The sequence below is a fragment of the Sinocyclocheilus grahami genome, unplaced genomic scaffold, assembly GCF_001515645.1.
Source record: "Sinocyclocheilus grahami isolate Dianchi unplaced genomic scaffold, SAMN03320097.WGS_v1.1 scaffold454.1, whole genome shotgun sequence".
NCBI classification, from domain to species: Eukaryota; Metazoa; Chordata; class Actinopteri; order Cypriniformes; family Cyprinidae; genus Sinocyclocheilus; species Sinocyclocheilus grahami.
In genome coordinates this window covers 345,912-368,442 of record NW_015505633.1, presented here as the reverse complement: position 1 = coordinate 368,442, position 22,531 = coordinate 345,912, and the positions used below count along the sequence as shown (strand labels likewise).

The following is a 22,531-nucleotide window of genomic DNA, read 5'->3' as shown; positions in this document are numbered from 1 at the left end:
CCTCCGGGGATGCCCCAGCCAGCCGGCACTCCGAAACCAGCGGAGTCCTTGAGAGAGCAGGCTCGACCCTCCCGGGGGGGTACCACCTGTTTCTTCCGAGGCTCCCCCCGACAATCGGATGTCGGTTGCAGCATCGGAGGGTGAGCCGGATTTCTCTGGGGATGAAGATCCGTCAGCGTTGCCGCCCTCTGGGCGGTCAGCGGTGTGGGATACGGACCCAGAAATAAAAATGTAATGGATTTCAGGGTTATAATGGGAATTGTATTGGTTTTAATGTAAACTATAATGGTGTCTATTTGATGGATTCTATTGGTGGGATGTAATATGGCAGATGGCAACCAATAGAACAACAGTAATTCCTATTGGAATAATGCCCAAAACAAAAAGGTTTAATGTAATGGTTTAATGGAAACTTTAAGAATTTCTGTGATGGTTTCTATTGTTTTTTTTCAGCAGGGTAATGATACCCATACTGTGCTGCACATTACTGGCAATATTGAGCTGAAGCTTGACTTTGCAAATTTAAAATCGCAAATCAAATCGCAATCGCAATATCTGTCAAAAAAAAAAAAATCACAATTTGATATTTTCCACCAAATCGCACAGCCCTACTCCAGAGAGTCCATACAGTAGACCCTGTAGAGTTCCTCCGTCCCCTCGGCAGCCAGACGTGTCGGAGCGTCCAGCGCCAGGCCTTCACTCGTTGAATCCTCGAGAACCGGTAGAAGACTGGGTTCCATATGTAAGACCTAAGTGGATCCCATATGTGTAAAGTCCACGGTATAGCCTTGAGCCTGTGTTTCCCCGGCAGACTTATGCCATTCCAAGAGTGTTACAATCACCTCCATTCTTCCATATGAACCTAAGGAATGTCCATATGTGTATTGCTTCCGAAACCTCCTTCGGGAAGGTTGGAGCTTCCGTAACGTCCCTGTTCCAAGTAGAACGGGTACGTTTCCCAGTGATATCCAGTCTTACTCATTGGGTAGTTCCATAGCAGCAGTAGCTGGCCCTCTTGTGCAAGCCCTGGGGAACGGAGACGTCACGTCCCGTCGCCACAGCTCCTGTACCACCGCTGAGCTCGGCTCCTCAGCGAAAACCTGAAATATGCGCTGCATCTGCTGCCTACTTATACTCACGCTGTGATCAGCAGCAGGTGGATGCAATAATCGCATGCCAATGTGCATTGGCTCGTTTAGTTTACACTCAAAGTGGATTGGGCTCTCTAAGCGAGATCCCAATTGCGTCGGTCATCCGACGTGACGTCTCCGTTCCCTCCTTCAGGGAACGAGGGTTACCATACGTAACCGAGACGTTACTTAGTTACATTTTAACAGTGGGAGGGTGGAAAATGGGATAGGCCTATAAATCTTGAACTAGTTGTTTTTAATTAAAGGAACGCCTTTACAAGTTAAACTGCAATAACCAAAAACATGTCGACACATGACATTTAAAACAATTAGGGATGTATGTGAGATTTTAATGCAGGTCATCCCACCAAGTAGGCAGAAAAAGCCAGTTATATTCTGGCTACCGACAAAACAAGCTAAGTTTATAAAATTTTTAATTGCTTTTGAAGGATTAGAAAATCAAGACTTCACATTGGTTATTTCAGTAGCATAAAAAACAAAACTAATATTATTATAAATTATACAAAGAAAGCGAGCAAAGGACACTAATGGCGGTCCATGACTTCAGTCTAAAGTGAGCTATGCACTTTCACAAAAACTCCCATAATCACTGAAGCAAATCAATCGCTTATATTTATTTTGCACTTTGTTGTTTATGATTATGACAGAATTTGTGAATGGACATTCAGAATTCAGTCAGTGAGCGCGCACACTTGAACAACTCCGGCGTTCTCTGCGGTGATGAATCAAAACGCCTCTGATTGGACATTGCATTCATAAACTCAACAGAAAGGTGTGTGAATGGTTATAATGCTCAACGCTGCAAATCGCGAGTATAAAGACATCTGATGCAACATGAGCAGATGTACTCTACAGTGTAACACCTTTCACTCATTTCACATTACACTTAAATAGTTCCCTGAAAATAATTGCACACCTTGGAACGTTTGTCAACCAATTAGATTCAAGCATTCAACAGCCCTGTAATATAAACTGTTATAAAGTTCTCAATTGATTTACATTACCAGCTATCAGAATTTGATCTTACTTCTGTCCATCAGTAACTGCACCAAATTGCATATATTTTGGGCCCCTGAATAAAACAGAGGTCTTTATGAACTCTATTTTCTCCTATGTCATACTATATGAGCCATAAACGCCTGACGTATAAAGTATGATACTGAATAAAAAACACATATTAACACAAATTATCCTGAATATTATTTCATACATAAGGCTTTATATGGTTAAACATGGTGTGATGATGAAATAATGTGGTGGGAATTATCATTAAGAATAGATCACTTAAAGAAATAGAAAAAACTATTCAGATTGAGAGTCTAAAGATTTTCCATTGGGTCAAACTTGGCCAAAGAGTTGAAGAAACACATTTAATGGAAAATTGGAGTCTAAATTATTGTGGCCATTTGGCTGTCATGAATTCTTACCTTCATTCCATCCTCCCCTGGATTCCCAGGGAAACCCTTCCTCCCAGGTCTGCCCTGAACAGAAAGTAGAAATGACCCATAGTACTGGACTCCCAGTCCTCTAAATCTACTCCCTGACATCTCATTACCCCCTGTTCCTGGGACCAATCTCCTCCATTCACCAATATATGAGCTCTCCCAGAGAGAGAGAGAGAGAGCGCACAGCTTCATTAAATAATTCAGAAACAGATGCATCACCTTCAGTCTCACAAATCCAGTGAACAATACTCAGAAGTGTTTATGTTGGAGCTTGGATAGATATCCCCTGGTCATCTATTAGCTAATGTCTGACCCTTTTGCCTCATTAGCTAAATTATCCACACTGGCCTCCCTTGGACAGACTCTCTAAAATCGTGGGATCGTTGGCAAGATTTGTACATGAAAAACTGGGTTAAATGCAATGAACTGTTCATTTAAATTAATCTCTTGTCAGGTACAGGCAGCTGTTTGTATTACAGGCTTTGGCATAAGGACAGACTATTTGCTGAGTGACATAAACCAACAGGAGTGTCTGAAGTCTATTACTATATTACACTAAATGCTCAACTGCAACACAACAAAATGATAAAATTACAAGAAAATATGAACCAGCATCAACGACTTTAAAGGAAGCCTCTGGTCATGAGCCAACGAGGTTCCTCAGAATGTCAATAGGCTATAAGTCAATGCGATTGCTAAGATGTCTAATTGAAGGTTAACTCAAGATATCCAAGGGGTTTATCAAGAAAGCACTCACCTCTAGTCCTGGAGCCCCTGGTGGTCTTACTGGGCCCTGATCTCCCTGTGGTTTAAAACAGAGGCATTATAATTTTTGAAGTAGTAAGCATCTACAAAATTATACTGATTAGGATTTTAACCTTTTTGATATGCATATGAGCACAAGCCTTTTGAAAACACCTGTAATACAATGTCATCTTAGATTCTAATAAGCTTTTAATAAGCTATGTTTTATATTTAAAACAGAAAAGATTAATTTAAAATGTGGTGTTGCTTATTCTTTGCCATATAAATGTTATTTTCAACACCAAGTAAAGCAGAAAAGCTCTAAACTGGTCTTGATCATTTGATTTGATTTGATTTTGTTAAAGTTGTGCCTCATTGTGTTGGTACAGTACTAAGTACTAATAAACAGTAATAGGCATGCTAATAAGCAACTAGTTAATAATGAGAATTGGTCCCTGTACTAACGTGTAACCCAATTTAAACATATCTAGTTGTTGTTTGCATTAATGTGTCACCTATTTTTACCTACTGTAACATATCATAGAAAAAGTATGTCTATTCCATGGAATCTCATGGCTGTATAATGCTAAAACTCCAGGCCTTGATGGGCTCACAAAGGAATTTTACTGGCCTTGCATAAAAACCTTGCTGTTTAAGAATGTACGCCAAACATGGATATATTTGGCTTTACCCAAAGGCATATATTTATTAATTATACTTACAACTGCACCTGTTAGACGTTGTTTTTGTGACTACAAATAGCTTCCTTGTATATGCCAATAGACTTGCAAATGTAGTTGCAGCATGAAGTAACTTTTTAGGTTTTTTAAATGACACATACAGTTATACACAGAGGACGATTATCACATAAACATGTTAATATTACACACTGTTTATAACTATAGATGCAGATACTGCATACAGTTGTACATACAGTTGTACATTCAGATTTACAGCTATTAATTTATTCCTAAACCAAAGAAGGGTCAGAACCTGTCCGGATCCTACCTCAAGTCCAGGAACTCCTCTAGGGCCTGGAATCCCTCTCGTTCCTGCATTCCCCTGCGATGTATTTAAAAATGAGCATATTTGCCCCTATTTTACAATTTGGGACCCAATAACAAATTTTGGGAAGGGGACCAAAAGCTTAAAGAGGAGAGATTCACACCTTTGGGCCCTCAGCGCTATTCTGTCCTGGTGGTCCAATATCCCCTGGAAAGCCCTGAGAAAACAACAACACTAGTCTTAGCACTACATTCATTATACTTTATCTAAGAAGACTCCCTCAGCTACTTAACTACAACTTCTCACTCTGAAATCTATTGGGAGGACTGTGTGAGCTTTCTAAACAACTGCAAATGAATGTCCATCTCTCTGCGGTTATTTTAAATTAACACAAAATGAAGGAACTACTAAAGCCAAGTGCACTTTTATGCTGTAAGTCTGCGAGTTGGCTACATTTTGTTGCCAATTTAAGACATAAAAAGTGCACTTATGTGCAGCTGAAAGACACTGTGTCATGTTTTTACGCTCTTTTACTATAGTTTACTTTCTGTGAGTTTGTGCATGGGTTTGTATGTGAACTGGACTTTAGTGGGAAGAATTGAATCTTATAACAGACACAGCTGATTTGTGATTAGATGTGTAGTGTAAAACAAGAAATCATTAGTCTTTAAACGTACACAAGGCAACGACCTTGTCACGAATCCGGTCCATGAACTTCCTTCTGTTAGCCATCAGAGGTCACCCTTTCCAATTTCATTGACTCTCGCACTACACACTGTTGCACATCACCCCGGACTACATATCCCATCATTCATTGCACTGATTGCACTCAGCACGGATTGCACACAGCTGTTAACACTGATTGCACCCAGCTGTTTCATATCACTCCCTCACTATTTAACACTCACTCTGATCCCTTCCCTCTGCCGAGTATTGTTTAGCGCATATCTATCTCTAGATAGCTACACTACAGAGCCCTCATTAGTTTCTTAGTAATACTGCAGCTCAACTTCTGTCACTGAAATAACACTCAGAATAAATGTGTCAGAAATCCTCATGTATCATCTTTCTCTATTGTTTTTGAGCATAAATAATAAAAGACGATGAGAAATGAGCTTGAGATCAGATCTGAATTGATGTTTGTATCATGAATATAATGATTCCTCACAAGACTGACACGAGCTTCAGGAGAGTTTCTGACATTATAACATAAAACATTCATCACAGCATTTAATCACATATACTGTAACTACAGAAAAGCTGTATTCAATTATTATGGGATCTCTTTCAAGCACTGATTTTATTTACTGTTTTTTATTTACCTAAATATGTAAAAATGTGATAAAATATGTATAATCTGCTGATTTGATAATAATAGCAACCACAATATGATTTGTTTAATTATTTGAATCATAACAAATCAATAAATAAATATGTTATGATTACAATAAGATTATTGTACTCTTAAAAAGTATGCATGTATTATTATTATTAATAATAATAAATATGAATGTAATTTAATTTTTTATTAGATTTTATACCAGTTAAAAAAACTTATTGCAATAATTATATTGCACTTATAAATAAAAAGTCAGTTGTCACGAATCCGGTCCATGAACTTCCTTCTGTTAGCCATCAGAGGTCACCCTTTCCAATTTCATTGACTCTCGCACTACACACTGTTGCACATCACCCCGGACTACATATCCCATCATTCATTGCACTGATTGCACTCAGCACGGATTGCACACAGCTGTTAACACTGATTGCACCCAGCTGTTTCATATCACTCCCTCACTATTTAACACTCACTCTGATCCCTTCCCTCTGCCGAGTATTGTTTAGCGCATATCTATCTCTAGATAGCTACACTACAGAGCCCTCATTAGTGCCTTAGCCTTAGCCTTAGCCTTAGCCTAGTTTTGCCTCGCCTTGTCTGTTTTCTCCGGTTCTGATCTTCGCCTGGTTTCCTGGATTTCTCCCTTAGTCTTGCCCCTTTTTTGATTCTGTCTGCCGATCGTCGACCTGCGCTAGCCCTAGGACTATTCTTGTGTTTTGCCTGCCATATACCTGTTTGTCTTTGTTTGACCCTGCCTGTTATGACCACGTCTCTGTCTTCTCCAATAAAAAGCTTGCACATGGATCTGCAAGTCTCACGTCTCGTCAGCCCCGTAAAAGACCTTCTGTCTTTGTAGAGTACACTTGGCTTGAAATGAAAGCACAATTACCTCAGGTCCAGGTGGGCCTGGCAAACCATCTGGGCCTCGATCTCCAGGCTTACCCTGAAAGACAAACAGCTATAATTTGACTCTGTCAAATCAGAACTAAATATTTAAGATTAATCAACCTGATAAAATACAATGAAATAACAATAATAATAAAAAAGTTGCATGTATTAACCTGTGGTCCTGGCTTTCCTCGAATTCCTGGTAAACCTGGTGAGCCCTGATTACCCTGGAAAATTCAGTTAATAAGTACATAGTTACTTAAATAAAAACCTCTGTTTGGGTCTTTAAAAGCACATAAATACTCACAAATGCATGCACACACACACACACACATTTTTTGAAGTTGTAAATAAAACAAAGATGATTTCAGTATGATTTACAAGAAAATACAGTCTTTCTATTTCAAAATTTCACAGTTAATTCAATGTTGAGGTTTCTTTGTAATAAACTGTGAAATTTACTAACAATTTCTGAGTGAATTTTATTTCTACACTATTTGTTTTATTGAACACAGTTTTTTATATTACTCACTGTGTGAATACATCAAAAGAAAAGTCGTTATCTGAAATACCTTGTCACCTTGAAATCCAGGGTCTCCCGGTTCACCTGGCAACCCGACTTCACCCTGTCGACAGAGACAAAACAGTGACAAAACATCACTCTCTGGCCTTTAAGTCAGGATGTCCCAGCAGTTCAATCACAGCAGTTACTCCAGATACTGTCTCTATGTCTGTATGTCTGTACTGTATCTGTATCTATGTTACAATGTGTCTGTAACTGTACACATGGAGATCAGAGAAGCTGTCCAAAACAAAGCCTTATAAATATATTGCCTAGCAGCAAAATACAACATTTAAGTACAGGGCTGCCAGCACCTGTCCAACTGGCAGACAGAGAGACCAACACAGAAATGGGGAGCAGCAGGACAGAGGTTACACTTCTGACCAGCCTTCTCTAATATTAATTATCACATAAAAGCACACCTCAGTAACAATATCATTGCTTTACTATTTTGCTCAAATATATTGATCAATACTTGATAGAATAACATTCATTACTGTGTGAATTTTAAAGCAATTTTTATTGAAAAGTCTCAAATATCTAAAAATCTATTTATCTGTTAGTTTATTTATTTATTTACAATCACAGACAGAGAGAGAACTCTACTGAGTTATGTATGGAGTATGTGTCATTATATCGCATTAATGGTTTGGAATGGTCTCTTATGCTCACCAAGCTTTATTTATTCGATCAAAAATACAGTAAAACCAGTACTATTGTGAAATATTACAATTTAAAATTGTTTCCATTTATATATTTTAAAATGCAATTTATTTCTGTAATGGCAAAGCAGAATTTTCAGCAGCCATTACTCCAGTCTTCAGTATCAAATGATCCTTCTGAAATCATTCTGATATGCTGATTTGCTGCTCACGAAACATTTCTTATTATTACTATTAATGCTAAAAACAGTTGTGCTGCTTCATTTTGATCTTCCTTGATGAAAGTTCAACAGAGTTTATTTGACAGAAATCTTTTGTAACATACATGTCTTTACTGTCACTTTTGATCAATTTAATACATCCTTGATGAACAAAAGTATGAACTGCTTTAAAAACAATTCTTACTGACTTTTAACTTTTTGTAGCTGTGACTGACAACATTTTAGCATGTTACAGCTGATCTCAGTCTCTCCCAATAGTGGCTCTGTGCAATCAAATACAGAAGAAGCAAAAGCTAATAAAGGTTATTCAGATCACCTTATCACCTTTCAGTCCAGACTCGCCAGGGTTTCCTGGTATACCCTGCAAGACAACAAACAGACAATTGTTAAAAAGAAGAATTGGTAGAATTGTTTTATGAATTGAAGACCATACATTTTAACCATCAGTTGCTCCTTAAATGCAAACGGAACTTGTCTGTACATTTATTAAATAATGTTGCCTACAACATTTGTTGCTATGAAAATAATCCAAATTAATAAGTCACTAAATGTGTTGAAATTTAAAGTATTATGTACTACTGTGTGTGATTTCAATTGTTAAAATCATGTTCAAATTCCTTTTTGTTATTTGAGTGTAGTGTGCAAAGACAACTATAAGAAAGCAATTTGTAAGTTAATTTCCTTTCATTTCTCCCAGCCTGACCAAGCTGGTTAGATTGGTGTGTTTTTCTTATTTTAGAGGGGTTTTGGCTACTTTTTAGGCTGGGAGACCAGCCAAACCATCCTAAATCAACTAAGACCAGCAAATCCCTTTAGGCTAGTTTGAAATAGTCTTTTCAGCATGGATGTTCATAACAATTTCAATGTAATCACCTTTGGTCCTATTAATCCAGCAAGACCCACAATTCCAACAAGACCCATATCACCCTGCCATGAAATATAAAAAGCATAAACAAGCATAAAAATTTACAATGCACACATTATATTCACAGGCCAACAGAAAAAAAAAATCAGAAAGCATCAATGTCGGGAAGGCAAAAACCACAGCCAGAAGGTTCGAAGTTAATAATTGAATGTTTGTTTACTCACAATAAAACCAGGGATGCCAACAGGACCTGGGGCACCCATCTCTCCCTGGTGAAACAGAAACAGAGAGCAGATACTGAGCGTTACTGGCACAACCAGATATTGAGCGTTTCTGGCACAACAGTCACTCTGAGGCCACTGGAGAAAAGGGGTGAAACCTCTGTTCCTTGATAACAAGCTAATCTGTTGCCTGCATCTACCCCTCAGTGAGCCAATGAAAGAGACATGCTGTGGAGTACAGAGAGGAGCTTGTTGTGTGGCATGACTGGCCCACTGCTAACTGCCATACCTACTTCCTCTCTCAGCAGCAGGCCAAAAAAATCCCCTGTGTATTTTTGCTTTCCTTGTTCTTTGAAAGTGAGCAGATAGATGTTACAGGGTCGGCTGCTCTTGCTGAGTGACCACTGATGTATAAAAAGGATTGAGGTGAGGGCGTGCGTGTCCTCTACGTTTGCGATATGGTTAGGTTTACAGTACTGCAGGCAGTCAGGTGATTAGGCTAGCGCTACTCTAAGCTACTGCCGGCTCAGCTTTGGAAAAAAAAATAGTTCACACAAGCATATATTTGAAATGGGCTGTTTGCAAAAGACCCAGGAAGGCAAGATTTTTAATGACTTACTTTTGTATAGTCCACATTTTTAAACAAAACTTAATTTTATGTGAATGGTGCACCTTCCGAGAGCTTTCTTCATTCCTCTCTTTGTAAACAAGGCGCAGCACATGCAGGTTCGACATTAGAACGCCGGCTCCTGCGTCAGCAGCAACACACGCATACGTCATCGAACTTTAATGAATGTACGCGAAAGACACGGAAGAGAAGAATTGTTGAATAAAGTCGTTATTTTAGTTTTCTTTGTGCACAAAAAGTATTCTCATAGCTTCATAAAATTACCGTTGAACCAATGATGTCACATGGACTATTTTAACGATGTCCTCACTACCTTTTGGGACTTGAACATGGTAGTTGCATTCCTGTCTATGCAGGATCAGAAAGCTCTTGGATTTCATCAAAAATATCTTAATTTGTGTTCTGACATGAGGGCAAGTAATTAATGACAGAATTTTCATTTTTGGGTGAACTATCCTTTTAATGGCTGCTAGGATGCTGCTAATGCCGAGTTCACACTGCACAATTTTAGCCTCGATTTTCACTCGCTGACAGGTTTTGTGAAATCACCAACAAATGCTTGAAATTGGAGGCAAATTGGTGCTCGTTCATGCGAGTGACAATCACGCAGTGTGAATTATCAAAGAATCGCCGACACATTGCCGATGCCTGTGAAATATTTGCCATGCTAAATATCTGGACCTGTCAGCGATTCAAAATCCTGCTGTGTGAAATGAGTTCTGACTAAAAAATACATCGGTGATGACCTACAGCCAAAGAGAGAGCAAGATACTAGTTCGGGGAGAAGTTACAGATCACAATATCAGCGTGAACTTGCATTATTTCCTTATCACTTCTCGCGTGCGTTTGGTTGTGAAACGTAGTTTGTGGACCAGACAGAGTTGTCGGCGATTCTTCCTATTGTAAAGTCATGCAGTGTGTAACCTCCTGTTGCCAATCCATCGTGCAATGTGAACATAGCAGCAACTGAATGCTACTTCAGATAGTCATTTAGTGTGAAAACATCGGTGATCCAACGACTTTTAAAATAATGCAGTGTGAACTTGGCATAAGTGGCTTGTTACTGAACCTACAGTAAAATGAGCTCACCAGAATATCTTAATGTTGCAATGTAACTAAAGTAGTGATAGACTTTTTCTACACTATTGTGAAATACATCTGAGTAAAATGGATTATCAAAAAAAAAAAAATGTAGGGTGGGGACTTGATTCTATCCATCGGTTGTTGATTGGATGGGGGCAGATGTGAATGTGAGCTTGCAGTCAATTGTAAGAAAGAGCAGGATTTAAGCAAACGAAATGATTGGAGCGTTTTAGAGGGACAGTTAATTTACTCATTCTCATGACTGACATTCTTCTGCAGAACACAAAAGGAAGTAATCTAATAAATATTCAGTGGGATGAACTGAATACAATGGCACAATGGCTCACATCTCTTCAATAAGCCAAAAGACTGAATGTTCAAACCAGAAATTGTGCAGGACTATCTGTAGTCTATACTCAAGGTACTTTTTTTTTTTTATTCCTAACTGTAAATATGAGCAATAGTGACTGTAATTAAAGGCTTAGCAAAGACCACTAACAAGCTGATGAAATGTGGTTTTGCATTAGAAATGTCTGCTAATCATTTTTGACAATACACATTTTATAGATTGCTAAGATATTATACTAATGTCTATAAGATGTCAATTCCTAATATGCAAATCAGTGTCAGAAAAATGACTTATTTGAATATTATGGTACATGGAAACATGAATAAGATGAAAAATTGGGTAAAGAATATGGTAAAACGATCAGAAGTGAAGCAACCCCTGTAATGGCTAAAACAGATATCTGCTGTAGACTCCGGTAGTGACAGCTGATTTCCTCATTACCAATATTACTCAATGCTGAGCTGCACACACTGGACGCCCAACTGGCTTGTGTGTGTTATTGTGGTAGCAGAAATCAAAGGTATTTATTAGAGTGTAGCGGTTTGCGTGGCCCGGTCAGCTTGTATAACCGTATGTGTATAACAGTGTATGACAGGCAGGAAAAGGGCATGCAAAGGCTAGGAGACTTTGGGATGACTTTTTGCTGAACATTTCTCTCGCTGTACGGCAATATTCTGATACACTAAACCTGATAATAAATATAACCCCAAACAACTATGCTTAAATCTCTCTGAGCATTAGAAAACTGGAGTTCCCCCAAATGGCAGTTGGCCAGGTGGTTGATGTAGCACTACTTACTGGATTTCCATCAGGTCCTGGTGGTCCTCGCTCCCCAAAATCTCCTGGAAAGCCCTAAGCACACAAATGTGAGAGACAGCAGAGCTTAGCAGAGCGAGACTTGAGGAAACCGCACTTAGACTCAGGGCAGATACCATTTGTGCATTGCTGTTTCCAGTTGCCCACATGGTAAACATTGTCCCTTCACTCTAATCCTGCGCAAACCTCTGTAACACCAGAACCACTCCATAATCATGGGATACTGAAAAACTGGATCTCAAAAAACAGCCACAGGAAAGCAGCAATAGGATAGAATAAGTTTTAACCACCAACTACCGGTATATCTCCAATACAGACAACACGTTCAAGAAAACTGGGAGACACTGCAGCATTGTTCATTTTACAAAGGTGGTTTTGGATGGAGTATATTAGTGGCCAGAATTTTTTTACCACTATTTAAGTATGTGAATAAAACAGATTGAAATGGAGGTTTTTGTATTACTATTTCTACTGTGGATAGTATGGTAAGTTAGAACTATTTTTTATTTTGCATTTGGACTTTAGCCATGCTTTCCATATAGCAAAGATTAACAATAAATACTGACAACACATTAAAAGTTTTAAATTGTTGTGATGTGTGAATGAACTGCTTTATACATAATAAAATGGTATCTGAAAAAGTAAAATCATCAAATCAATAGTAAACGTGAGTATGCTCCAAAAAATGACATTAAGCAGCACAATTGTTTTCAATTTTTATAATAATAAGAAATGCTACTTGTGGACCAAACCAGCATATCAGAATGATTTCTAAAGGATCATGTGACACTGAAGACTGAAGTAATGGCTGCTGAAAGGTCAACTTTGCCATCACAGGAATAAATAATATTTTAAAACTTAAATAGTAATATAATTTCACAATATTACTGTTAATTTACAGTATTTTTGATCAAATAATTGTAGTCTATAAATAGATAAAGTCTAAAAACTGTAGTAAAAGTCTCGTATAAAATTTAGTAAAATTAAATATTTAAAGGATGCTAAAACAAATCTACCTTTTTACAACAGCAATTAAGAATGTACTAATAAAAATGTAAGAATATGGCTGCTGCACTGAAGTTTTGTTTTGTGAAAGCAGAGCCTGATGCCGAGTCACAGAAACAAGCTCAGTTCTCGTCTCTGTCAGCCCTGCAGGAAATTCCATGGCTGAGTGTTTCCTTACACTGGCAACGACCAGGAGGAGCGAGAGGAGGACCCGCCGGGATTCGCTGACAGCGCTGTTTCCCCTCTATCTACTGTTGCGTTATATAAGAGGACAAGAGCTATGACGTCGCACTTCACTGTGTGCTAAACGTGTGCTTGTCTTAAAGCCAAAGTCAACACTTGCGCTGTGTGGAGATCTTTTTTTGTCCTCCAACAAGGCAAACAGTGAGTTACAGCCGAGGTGCATGTGCTGCCTATCAAACAGAACTGCAGAGTTAGAGAATTGCTTATTAAGAACAGATGATTCTGTGCTTGGCACTGCATTTGTGCTTTGAGTCTAGAAAGAACTGCACATAATTGGAAGTTGTTTTGGAAAAAGATGAGCCTGAATTCTTAATGTCTAGTTCTTTTGAAAATATGCAGACTTAGAGCACCAACGTCATTTTGCTAAATAGAAAATTATTATGGGTGTGCAGATGGTAAAACTTTGTAATTAATTATTGGTAATTTAGTATTATTCATCTAGACAAAATAAGACAGCTCTGTCTACTGCCAAGACAGACTGTCAGGAACAATGAAAAATAATAGTTGCATTATGACTTATGCTATGACTGAGTTTGGTTCTATCTATCTATCTATCTATCTATCTATCTATCTATCTATCTATCTATCTATATGCAGATTTTGTGCTTAAGATATTACGTGGAATGTAGGCTGCAATGTGATCATGGTCTTACAGTAAAGAAAATAGTGACAAAAATGATAGTTTGCTTAGAAAATAGAACATGTAGATTAGTTTGTTTCTTCTTTGGAACAGATCTGAAGAAATTTAGCATCACAAGCTCACCAGTGGATCCTCTGGAATGAATGGGTGCCGTCGGAATGAGAGTCCAAACAGCTGATAAAAACACCACAATAATCCACAAGTAATCCACACTACTCCAGTCCATCAATTAACGTCTTGTCAAACAAAAAACTGCATGTCTATCTATCTATCTATCTATCTATCTATCTATCTATCTATCTATCTATCTATATGCAGATTTTGTGCTTAAGATATTGGAATGTAGGCTGCAATGTGATCATGATCTTACAGTAAAGAAAATAGTGACAAAAATGATAGTTTGCTTAGAAAATAGAACATGTAGATTAGTTTGTTTCTTCTTTGGAACAGATCTGAAGAAATTTAGCATCACAAGCTCACCAGTGGATCCTCTGGAATGAATGGGTGCCGTCGGAATGAGAGTCCAAACAGCTGATAAAAACACCACAATAATCCACAAGTAATCCACACTACTCCAGTCCATCAATTAACGTCTTGTCAAACAAAAAACTGCATGCTTATAATAAATAACTGCATTAAGATGTTTTTAACAGTAAACAGTTGCTTCTGGTTAAAATATAAGTCCCCCATCCATAACATTGCTTTTGTTTATTACAAACATGCAGGTTTTTGCTTCACAAGATGTTAATTACTGTAATGTTCTGGAGTCATGTGGATTATTGTAATGTTTTTATCAGAGGTTTGGACTCTCATTCTGACGGTAAATCTGTTTTGATGAAAAAACAAACTCATCTACATCTTGGATGGTCTGAGGGTGAGTAAATTTTCAGCAAATGTTAATTTTTGGGTGAACTACTCTAATGTATCCATCCAATTGGCTGTGGAACAATGGTTGAGAAACCCTGCTTTAAGATTGTAGATAACGAGGGTCATAAAGTCAGCACAAACAGAATCAAACTCTCTCAAACAGCAAGAAAGGGGTCACAAATCACTGAACACAGAGGCAAGTCATTCACAGAAGTTTCTCTAGAGAGGATGGTGAAAGAAAACTTTACCGGCCTACCCATCTTGCCCTTCTTCCCGGGAACACCAGGTAAACCCTAAGAGGAGACAGCAGATAGAAGGAGAGCATGGAAAGACAGGTAAAAAGAGACAGAAATTTTAAAAAAGCACACAATGAATTAATCAATTACCAATCCCAGACGCAATAGACTGTGTGAATGCTGAAAGGTCTTAGTTTCTGCTCTTCTGGACACAAAAGGGTCTCTCAGATCTCTATGAACTCTGCTCCCTCTGGGCCTGAAAATAGGAGACGTGATCTGGCTAATCCGCAGCAGGCCATATTCCAGCTCCCGGGGGCTTTTATTGCTATTTCCACAAAGTATTGCAGGACGGAATTCACCAGCTCGAGGTTCCTGAGCAAATATTGTGAGAACTGAGACTAACTACTGTTTTGAAGGGGGATCTCTGTGGTTTTAGTGGAGCGTGCCCCTTTCACCAGGATTCCTATTCAAAGCAAGTGCTCTGGATTTACAAGCCACCATTATAAAGAAGAATGATACATGTAAGGCACAAGTGTGTGGGTTTTGCTCAAGTAATATTTCATATAGGGGCATCTAAAACCAAGACTATACATCTCCATTATACCACACTGTTTTACTAAAAACTAGGGAACAGCAATGGACTTTTAATGCACTAGTAACAGTTGTTACACTTAAGGGAACACTCCACTATTTTTGAAAATAGGCTCATTTTCCAACTCCCCTAGAGTTAAACAGTTGAGTTTTACCGTTTTCGAATCCATTCAGCCGATCTCCAGGTCTGGTGGTAGCACTTTTACCTGTAGCTTAGCATAGATAATTGAATCTGATTAAACCATTAGCATCTCGCTCAAAAATGACCAAAGAGTTTCGATATTTTTCCTATTTAAAACTTGACTCTTCTGTAGTTACATTGTGTACTAAGAACGACGGAAAATGAAATTTTCTAGGCCGACACAGCTAGGAACTATACTCTCATTCTGGCGTAATAATCAAGGAAATTTGCTGCCGTACTATGGGTGCAGCAGGCGCAATGATATTACGCAGCGCCTGAAAATAGTCCCCAGCAAGCCCTGTGCAAGCAGGTGGTCACATTGGTTATGTTGATGGAAGTTAGCCTATTTTCAGGCCCTGCATAATATCATTGCGCCTGCTGCACCCATGGTACGGCAGCAAAGTGTCTTGATTATCACGCCGGAATGAGAGTATAGTTCCTAGCCATATCGCCCTAGAAAATTGCAACTTTTTATTTTCCGTCGGTCTTAGTACACGATGTAACTACAGAAGAGTCAAGTTTTAAATAGGAAAAATATAGAAACTCTTTGGTCATTTTTGAGCGAGTTGCTAATGGTCTAATCAGATTCAATGATCTATGCTAAGCTACAGCAAAAAGTGCTACCGCCAGACCCGGAGATCAGCTGAATGGATTCGAAAACGGTAAAACTCAACTGTTTTACTCTAGGGCAGTTGGAAAATTAGCCTATTTTCAAAAATAGTGGAGTGTTCCTTTAAGTTTTTGTTTGTTTTGTACATACATTTGGTGTGTTGTTATATTTTTTGGGTTTGTTTTCTGTGTTCAGCTTTTTCTAAATCGGTACATGATTTTAATATTTCTATTCCATTCAAATTCAAACTATTTGCTGTGCATTTCTTTATGACATCCATAATTAGCAAAAAATCACTTGAGTGCAGAAACAACAGCAAAACTCACTCTTTCTCCATCAGGTCCAGGGAGACCGAAGACACCTGGGAAGCCAATGAAGCCCTAAAAAAGGGCAGTGTAAGAAGACAAGAAATAAACAGAGAGACTTTAGAGTGATATGGTCTGAATATCCCTTGATAAAGTGCAGATTAACTTGCAAAGGTCTTTTGAGGACAGTGGACGCTCGGTGAAGATCTAGGCCTTGAGGCAAGTGTATATGCCCATGGACTGCATGGTGCTGGCTTCCACGATGTAGTCCAAGGGCACATACCCTCACACCAGGGATCACACTGGCATTCGGCAGGATGCCTAAGGTTGGGTCACAAGGTTAATACACATGAACATACAATAAAATCATGAAAAGCAAAAGACAAAGACTGATGAGGGAACTATGCATTTTATGATACAAAGCAACATAAAAATTAAAACCATTAAATATTAACTAGCTAAATGAAATAAAACATTATTAAAAATATATTTATTACAGATACATTAACATTCTCATATACAGTAAAAAAAAAAAAACGAACGAACTAATAATAAAAATATGTTAGCACTAAGGGAAATAATAAAAAAAGGCTTTGGATGTACACTGCTGCCATATACTTTACAAGACCAAAATGGTTTTAAAATGTTAGTGGAATTATAATATAAAACCCAGCTGACAGCGCTATACTTTCAGAGCTGATGTTCTGAGGTTTTATAATGAAAACAACTCCCAATAACGGATCCTTAAATGTCTACAACCATTTCCTTTTCTGGTGCCTTTCAGAGTTTCCAAACTGAAAACAAGGTTTCAATACTAAAAATGTAGCAGCCCTTACAAAACGTCCTGAACATAATAGCTCTACCACTTTTAGGCAAATTTATAGGAACAAACATGGAATGCAAAAGCATCTCATCTTAACTGAACTCAGCCAATACATGATGATTAATTTATAGCCAACAGTGTCTAAATGATTTCTGATTAAAAAATATATATATATCAAGACAATACAGGTATATCAAAACAGGCAATATAGAGAGTCTCTGTGTTATTTATCCCTTACCCGTACACCTTTTGGTCCCATATTTCCTATAGGCCCCGGCAAACCCTACAAAACACAAACAAAGCAATTATGATGAGTTATGATGTTGCAATTTTGCAAATATGCTCATGAAAGCTAAAACTCCATAGTTCTCTGTGTATAATACACTATCAAAAAATGCCAGCTTGATAATCATGAGGAACAGATTGGAGTTGGTGCTGAACAGGTGGAAAGTAGCAAATAAGTGGATCTAGTGCCAATCAATATGTCCTCCTAAAGACTTATCAAGTGTTTGTACATACTTGAGAACTGCGAAACAATTATACAATTCCTACTTTAGACTGGCCAAACTTTAAACATAAACTGAACTGGGATGTGCGCTTTTGTAGCATGTGCCGATTTAACCAACCTTGGCCAAGGACAGCTCAGCCAAAAATGAAAATTCTGGCATTTAATAATTTGACGGTACCCATTGACTTTCATAGTATTTTTTCCATACCACGGAAGTCAATGGCCACGTCAACTTTTTGGTTACCAACATTATTCAAAATATCTTCTTTTGTGTTCAACAGAAGACAGAAACTCATACAGGTTTGGAACAGCCTGAGGGCGATTAAATGCCATCATTTTTGGATGAACTATCCCTTTAAAAAGTTAAATCAGCTGATTCTCTGTAAAGTCCGCAAAAAAATCTACGCAAATCTAAATTCCAATAGGACTTTCTAAAACATGCCTCATTGTGAAGTTATGCAAGACTGGAAACTACCAGAATGTTTCATTAGTAAGTTGTATTTGTTTCCCTGAATATGTGAATATGTGAATCCGGAAAAGCTGGGGCTGATCACATGCAGACTCAGCAGAGGGAGAGCATCTATCAAAAGTGAGAGAATCATCATTTGCAAATGACTTTTCCAAATATCAGGTATCATTCATGCCTTTAGCACCAAAAAATGATTAATTTAGTGCTAGCACACTAAGCTCAAAAAATAAAATTCATTTTCATTGCCTGTTAATTCCAAAAACAATTCTCATTTTTCAAAAATGATGTCAAAATAAGTGGTCATATTGGCAGAGCAAGCTGTTTTAGTCTCCAATACAAGCTCTGACACTTTACTACTAGTCTCACTATACTCGTGTCGGTGAGTACTGTGCAAGCCAGCAGCACAACAGAAGATTTACTGCACCTGCCTGCCAGGATAACCTTTGGCACCCGGGCTTCCATCTGGTCCTCTTTCTCCCTGTGGAGAGAAGAGAATGAACAGAATATAAGGAGGAAAAAATCCATTACAATAAACATGTCATTAGCATTGGAAGCTCTTCTTGTGGAAAGCCATAACAAACAAAAAGAAAGATAAAAAGCACAATGGAGAGAGAGAGGAGTGAATGGCCTTTCTATTAAAACAACATGTTTTTCTTCTGCGTGTCTGTAAATAGTTTCAGTCTTTTTTCATGTGTTGCCATTTTTGTCAATATGACAAAAATGGAGCACGTGTGGCCAACCACAGAATTGTGAGATTATGAAACAAAGATGAAAGCATTAGATATTACTTTTATACTACTATAACTCAACAACTTTAAATTCCAGAAATTTAATTCCAGAAATTTGAGGAAAGTCTAGATTGCCAAAACTTTAAAAAAAAAAAGTTTAATCAGTTCTACAGTCTCTTTTTAGTTTTCGTTGTGTCCATTGCTAAGCTCGTGTAATTTATTATATATGCAAGTGTGGATGATTTGGAATGCATCTCAACTGAGTAGCAAAGTGTTCTGGTTAGATGAAAGATTTGTTGTCACATGCATATTTTACAAGGGATGTCAATTAATTTACTGTCACTAAAATATTGCAACAAAAAAAAATTATGCATTTAATCATTTTTGTGAGTCTGTAGTCTGCTACTTTTTTAATCCTAAAATGTATGCGCAGTTAAAAAAATTTACTCTTGAGCTGTACACATACATTCCATCTTAGGTCTCAAAGGATCTGAAAAGTTCTGAATGAGAGTCCAACTGAAATCATCATGTCTACTAAACAGACAAGATAATACTCAGAGCTAAGGTGTGGTCACATTTGCACAGTCAAATTTCACAGGCAAAAGAAAGCCACAGATATAATAATGGGAATAATGACATAATACAAAATCAGTCTATTCTGCCAACCCCAAACAAAAATTGCTCAGGGAGACTATCAGGTGAAAGTCTTCCCAATTCACTTCACAATGAATGGATTTGGCCTTCAAAAGTTTGCAAAGCAATGGTGAATGCGATGGCACCTTTGGGATTTTTACTTTGGTTATGTAAAGATCATAGTTTTATCAATCCTCTAGTTTTATAAATTCCTTTAATTCTCCTCTTGTGGAAAGTTAAAAAAAAGTAATGGCATAGGAACTCACTTGATCTCCGGGGTGGCCAGAAGGACCAGGATGGCCTTTCTGTCCCTAAACAGAGAGAGAGAGGGATTGAGTGTTGCGAAAGGATATAAACACTTCCATTTATAGTTTGTCAAACAAGAGGAGGTAAATTACAGCAAGGATAATGTGCCTTTAAGGGAGTCACTTCTCAAACATTTGCTTAATCATATCCTGGGGGGTTTCCACATACAGAGCCAAAAGAAAATCTATCATAATCTCTGAACTTTAGTAATTCTAAAGGAACTTAATAATTTCCCACAAACAGCTATTAAATGACCATAAGCTGGTTCTCATTACAAAAGTAACATTATTCTTTTTTGACATAATGAAATGAAAATTTGCTTTTGCATTCAATGTGTCTGCCAATGAGTCACAGGAACAAAGTGAAACCAGCATGTACAATCCCAGCGGTTTACAAATGTTCCCAGGATGGAGGGATGGAAAAGTAATAAATGTAGAGAAACATAACAGGTCTCAAAGTGCACATCAACAGATTCCACTCTAACAGCAAGCCACTTCCGAAATAATACCAACTCATTAACAGCTGAGCAGACGCTTAAATGGTCTGGGGACAGGCCAATTAGCTCTCATATCAGCCCATAATGAGGGAAAGACAACATTTTATGCTTATGTGGTAGCTACCTCTTCAGGTTTTATTTTTATGAGTTTACTGCATTAACTCAACTATGTACTGTAATTGATTCATTACAAATTTCTTGTAAGCAGCAAAAAATGTTATATATATGTTAAATATATATATTAAACTTTAGATATTTAGATATATTTAGACAAGCTGCTCTTTTCCATTTAATAAACGTACAGTATATTCAGGTTTGGAATCACTCCTTTCATTCTTGTGTGAACTATTACTTTGAGAAGAACAATAACCAATGAACAAAAACAATTCACAATCGACCAATGCAGCTCTTCAAGGTCCAACACAACAGGAACATTCATGGCACTCATTCCTCAATGTGCTGAGGTACCACTTTAAGAACCTTTCCTTCTACGAAGACTTGTAGGGACTGTAAATGTAATGAAGACATCATTGGCACCTTCACAGTGAGTGAAAAATCATGTGGTGTTATGTGTCTTGGCTGGGTAATTGGCAGTAACCTTTGGGATTACAATAACAGAGAGGAAACTTCTATTGACTAGAATTCAAGAGGAGGAATGGAAATTCTATGGCAAGGTTCAGCTCTCACTGAGTAACACTCCCACACAAGAACATTGTACATATAGAATACTATTTTTTTATTGCAGAATATATATATATATATACAGTGGTATGTATAAAAAGTGTTGGCCCCCTTCCTGATTTCTTATTTTTTTGCATGTTTGTCACACTTTAATATTTCTGTCACAAATTCGGTCCATGAACTTCCGTTTTTTCACCACCAGATGTCACCCTTTCCATTACATTGACTCTCGCACTACACAAACTGTTGCATAGCACCCCGGACTACATTTCCCATCATTCTTTGCACAATTTGCACACTGCCCTGATTGCACTCATTGCACACAGCTGTTTCTAATTACCTCATAGCAGGACAATGATCCCAAACACACCAGCAAGTCCACCTCTGAATGGCTCAAGAAAAAATAAATTAAGGTTTTGGAGTGGCCAAATCAAAGTCCGGACTTAAATCCGATTGAGATGCTGTGGCATGACCTTAAACAGTCCATTCATGCTAAAAAACCCTCCAATGTGGTTGAATTAAAACAATTCTGCAAAAAAGAGTGGGCCAAAATTCCTCCACAGCGACGTGAAAGACTCATTGCCAGTTATCGCAAACACTTGATTGCAGTTGTTGCTGCAAAGCGTGGCACAACCAGTTATTAGATTTAGGGGGAAATTACTTTTTCACGTAGGGCCAGGCAGGTTTGGACAGCTTTTTTCCCTTAATAAAATAAATAATCATTTAAAAACTGCATTTTGTATTTACTTGCATTATCTTTGTGTAATATTAAAATTTGTTTAATTATCTGAATCTTTTAAGTGTGACAAATACGCAAAAATTTAAAAAACAGGAAGGGGGCCAACACTTTTTCACACCACTGTATATATATATATATATATATATATATATTTGCAAGGATGCATTAAATTGATCAAAAGTAACAATGGTAAATCTTAACTGTCAAATAAATGCTTTTTTTAAACAGCCTATTCATTAAAGAATCCTGACAAAATGTATCACGTTTTCCACAAAAATATTACGCATCAACTGTTTTCATCATTGATAATAATAAGTGTAGCGAATCAGCTCATGGGGAAATATGAATAATTAATCATAACTAGTTATAATTAATTATAAATATTTAGATCCGCTGTAGATATTTACTTGACCTCTCAGGGTCAACTGTCTGTCAATTCTAAGAACATTAATTTCCTGGTTAAGGGAAATAACTTTCTTACTGTACAATTC

At 37.6% G+C, this 22,531-nt stretch overlaps 1 protein-coding gene across 1 annotated transcript in view; it reads right to left on the bottom strand.

The window, feature by feature from the left end:
* LOC107552608 (collagen alpha-1(XXVII) chain B-like) overlaps positions 1-22,531 on the bottom strand; it is an 89,390-nt gene that overhangs the window by 27,064 nt on the left and 39,795 nt on the right. Inside the window, exons 8-23 of the mRNA XM_016234529.1 lie at positions 20,085-20,129; positions 18,882-18,935; positions 17,719-17,763; positions 16,679-16,732; positions 14,983-15,027; positions 11,962-12,015; positions 9,107-9,151; positions 8,891-8,944; positions 8,334-8,378; positions 7,145-7,198; positions 6,746-6,799; positions 6,574-6,627; positions 4,509-4,562; positions 4,349-4,402; positions 3,354-3,398; positions 2,579-2,632 (exon numbers count right to left, since the gene is read on the bottom strand). Of these exons, the coding sequence (XP_016090015.1) occupies positions 2,579-2,632; positions 3,354-3,398; positions 4,349-4,402; positions 4,509-4,562; positions 6,574-6,627; positions 6,746-6,799; positions 7,145-7,198; positions 8,334-8,378; positions 8,891-8,944; positions 9,107-9,151; positions 11,962-12,015; positions 14,983-15,027; positions 16,679-16,732; positions 17,719-17,763; positions 18,882-18,935; positions 20,085-20,129 (810 nt within the window). The remainder of the gene's footprint in view (positions 1-2,578; positions 2,633-3,353; positions 3,399-4,348; positions 4,403-4,508; positions 4,563-6,573; positions 6,628-6,745; positions 6,800-7,144; positions 7,199-8,333; positions 8,379-8,890; positions 8,945-9,106; positions 9,152-11,961; positions 12,016-14,982; positions 15,028-16,678; positions 16,733-17,718; positions 17,764-18,881; positions 18,936-20,084; positions 20,130-22,531) is intronic.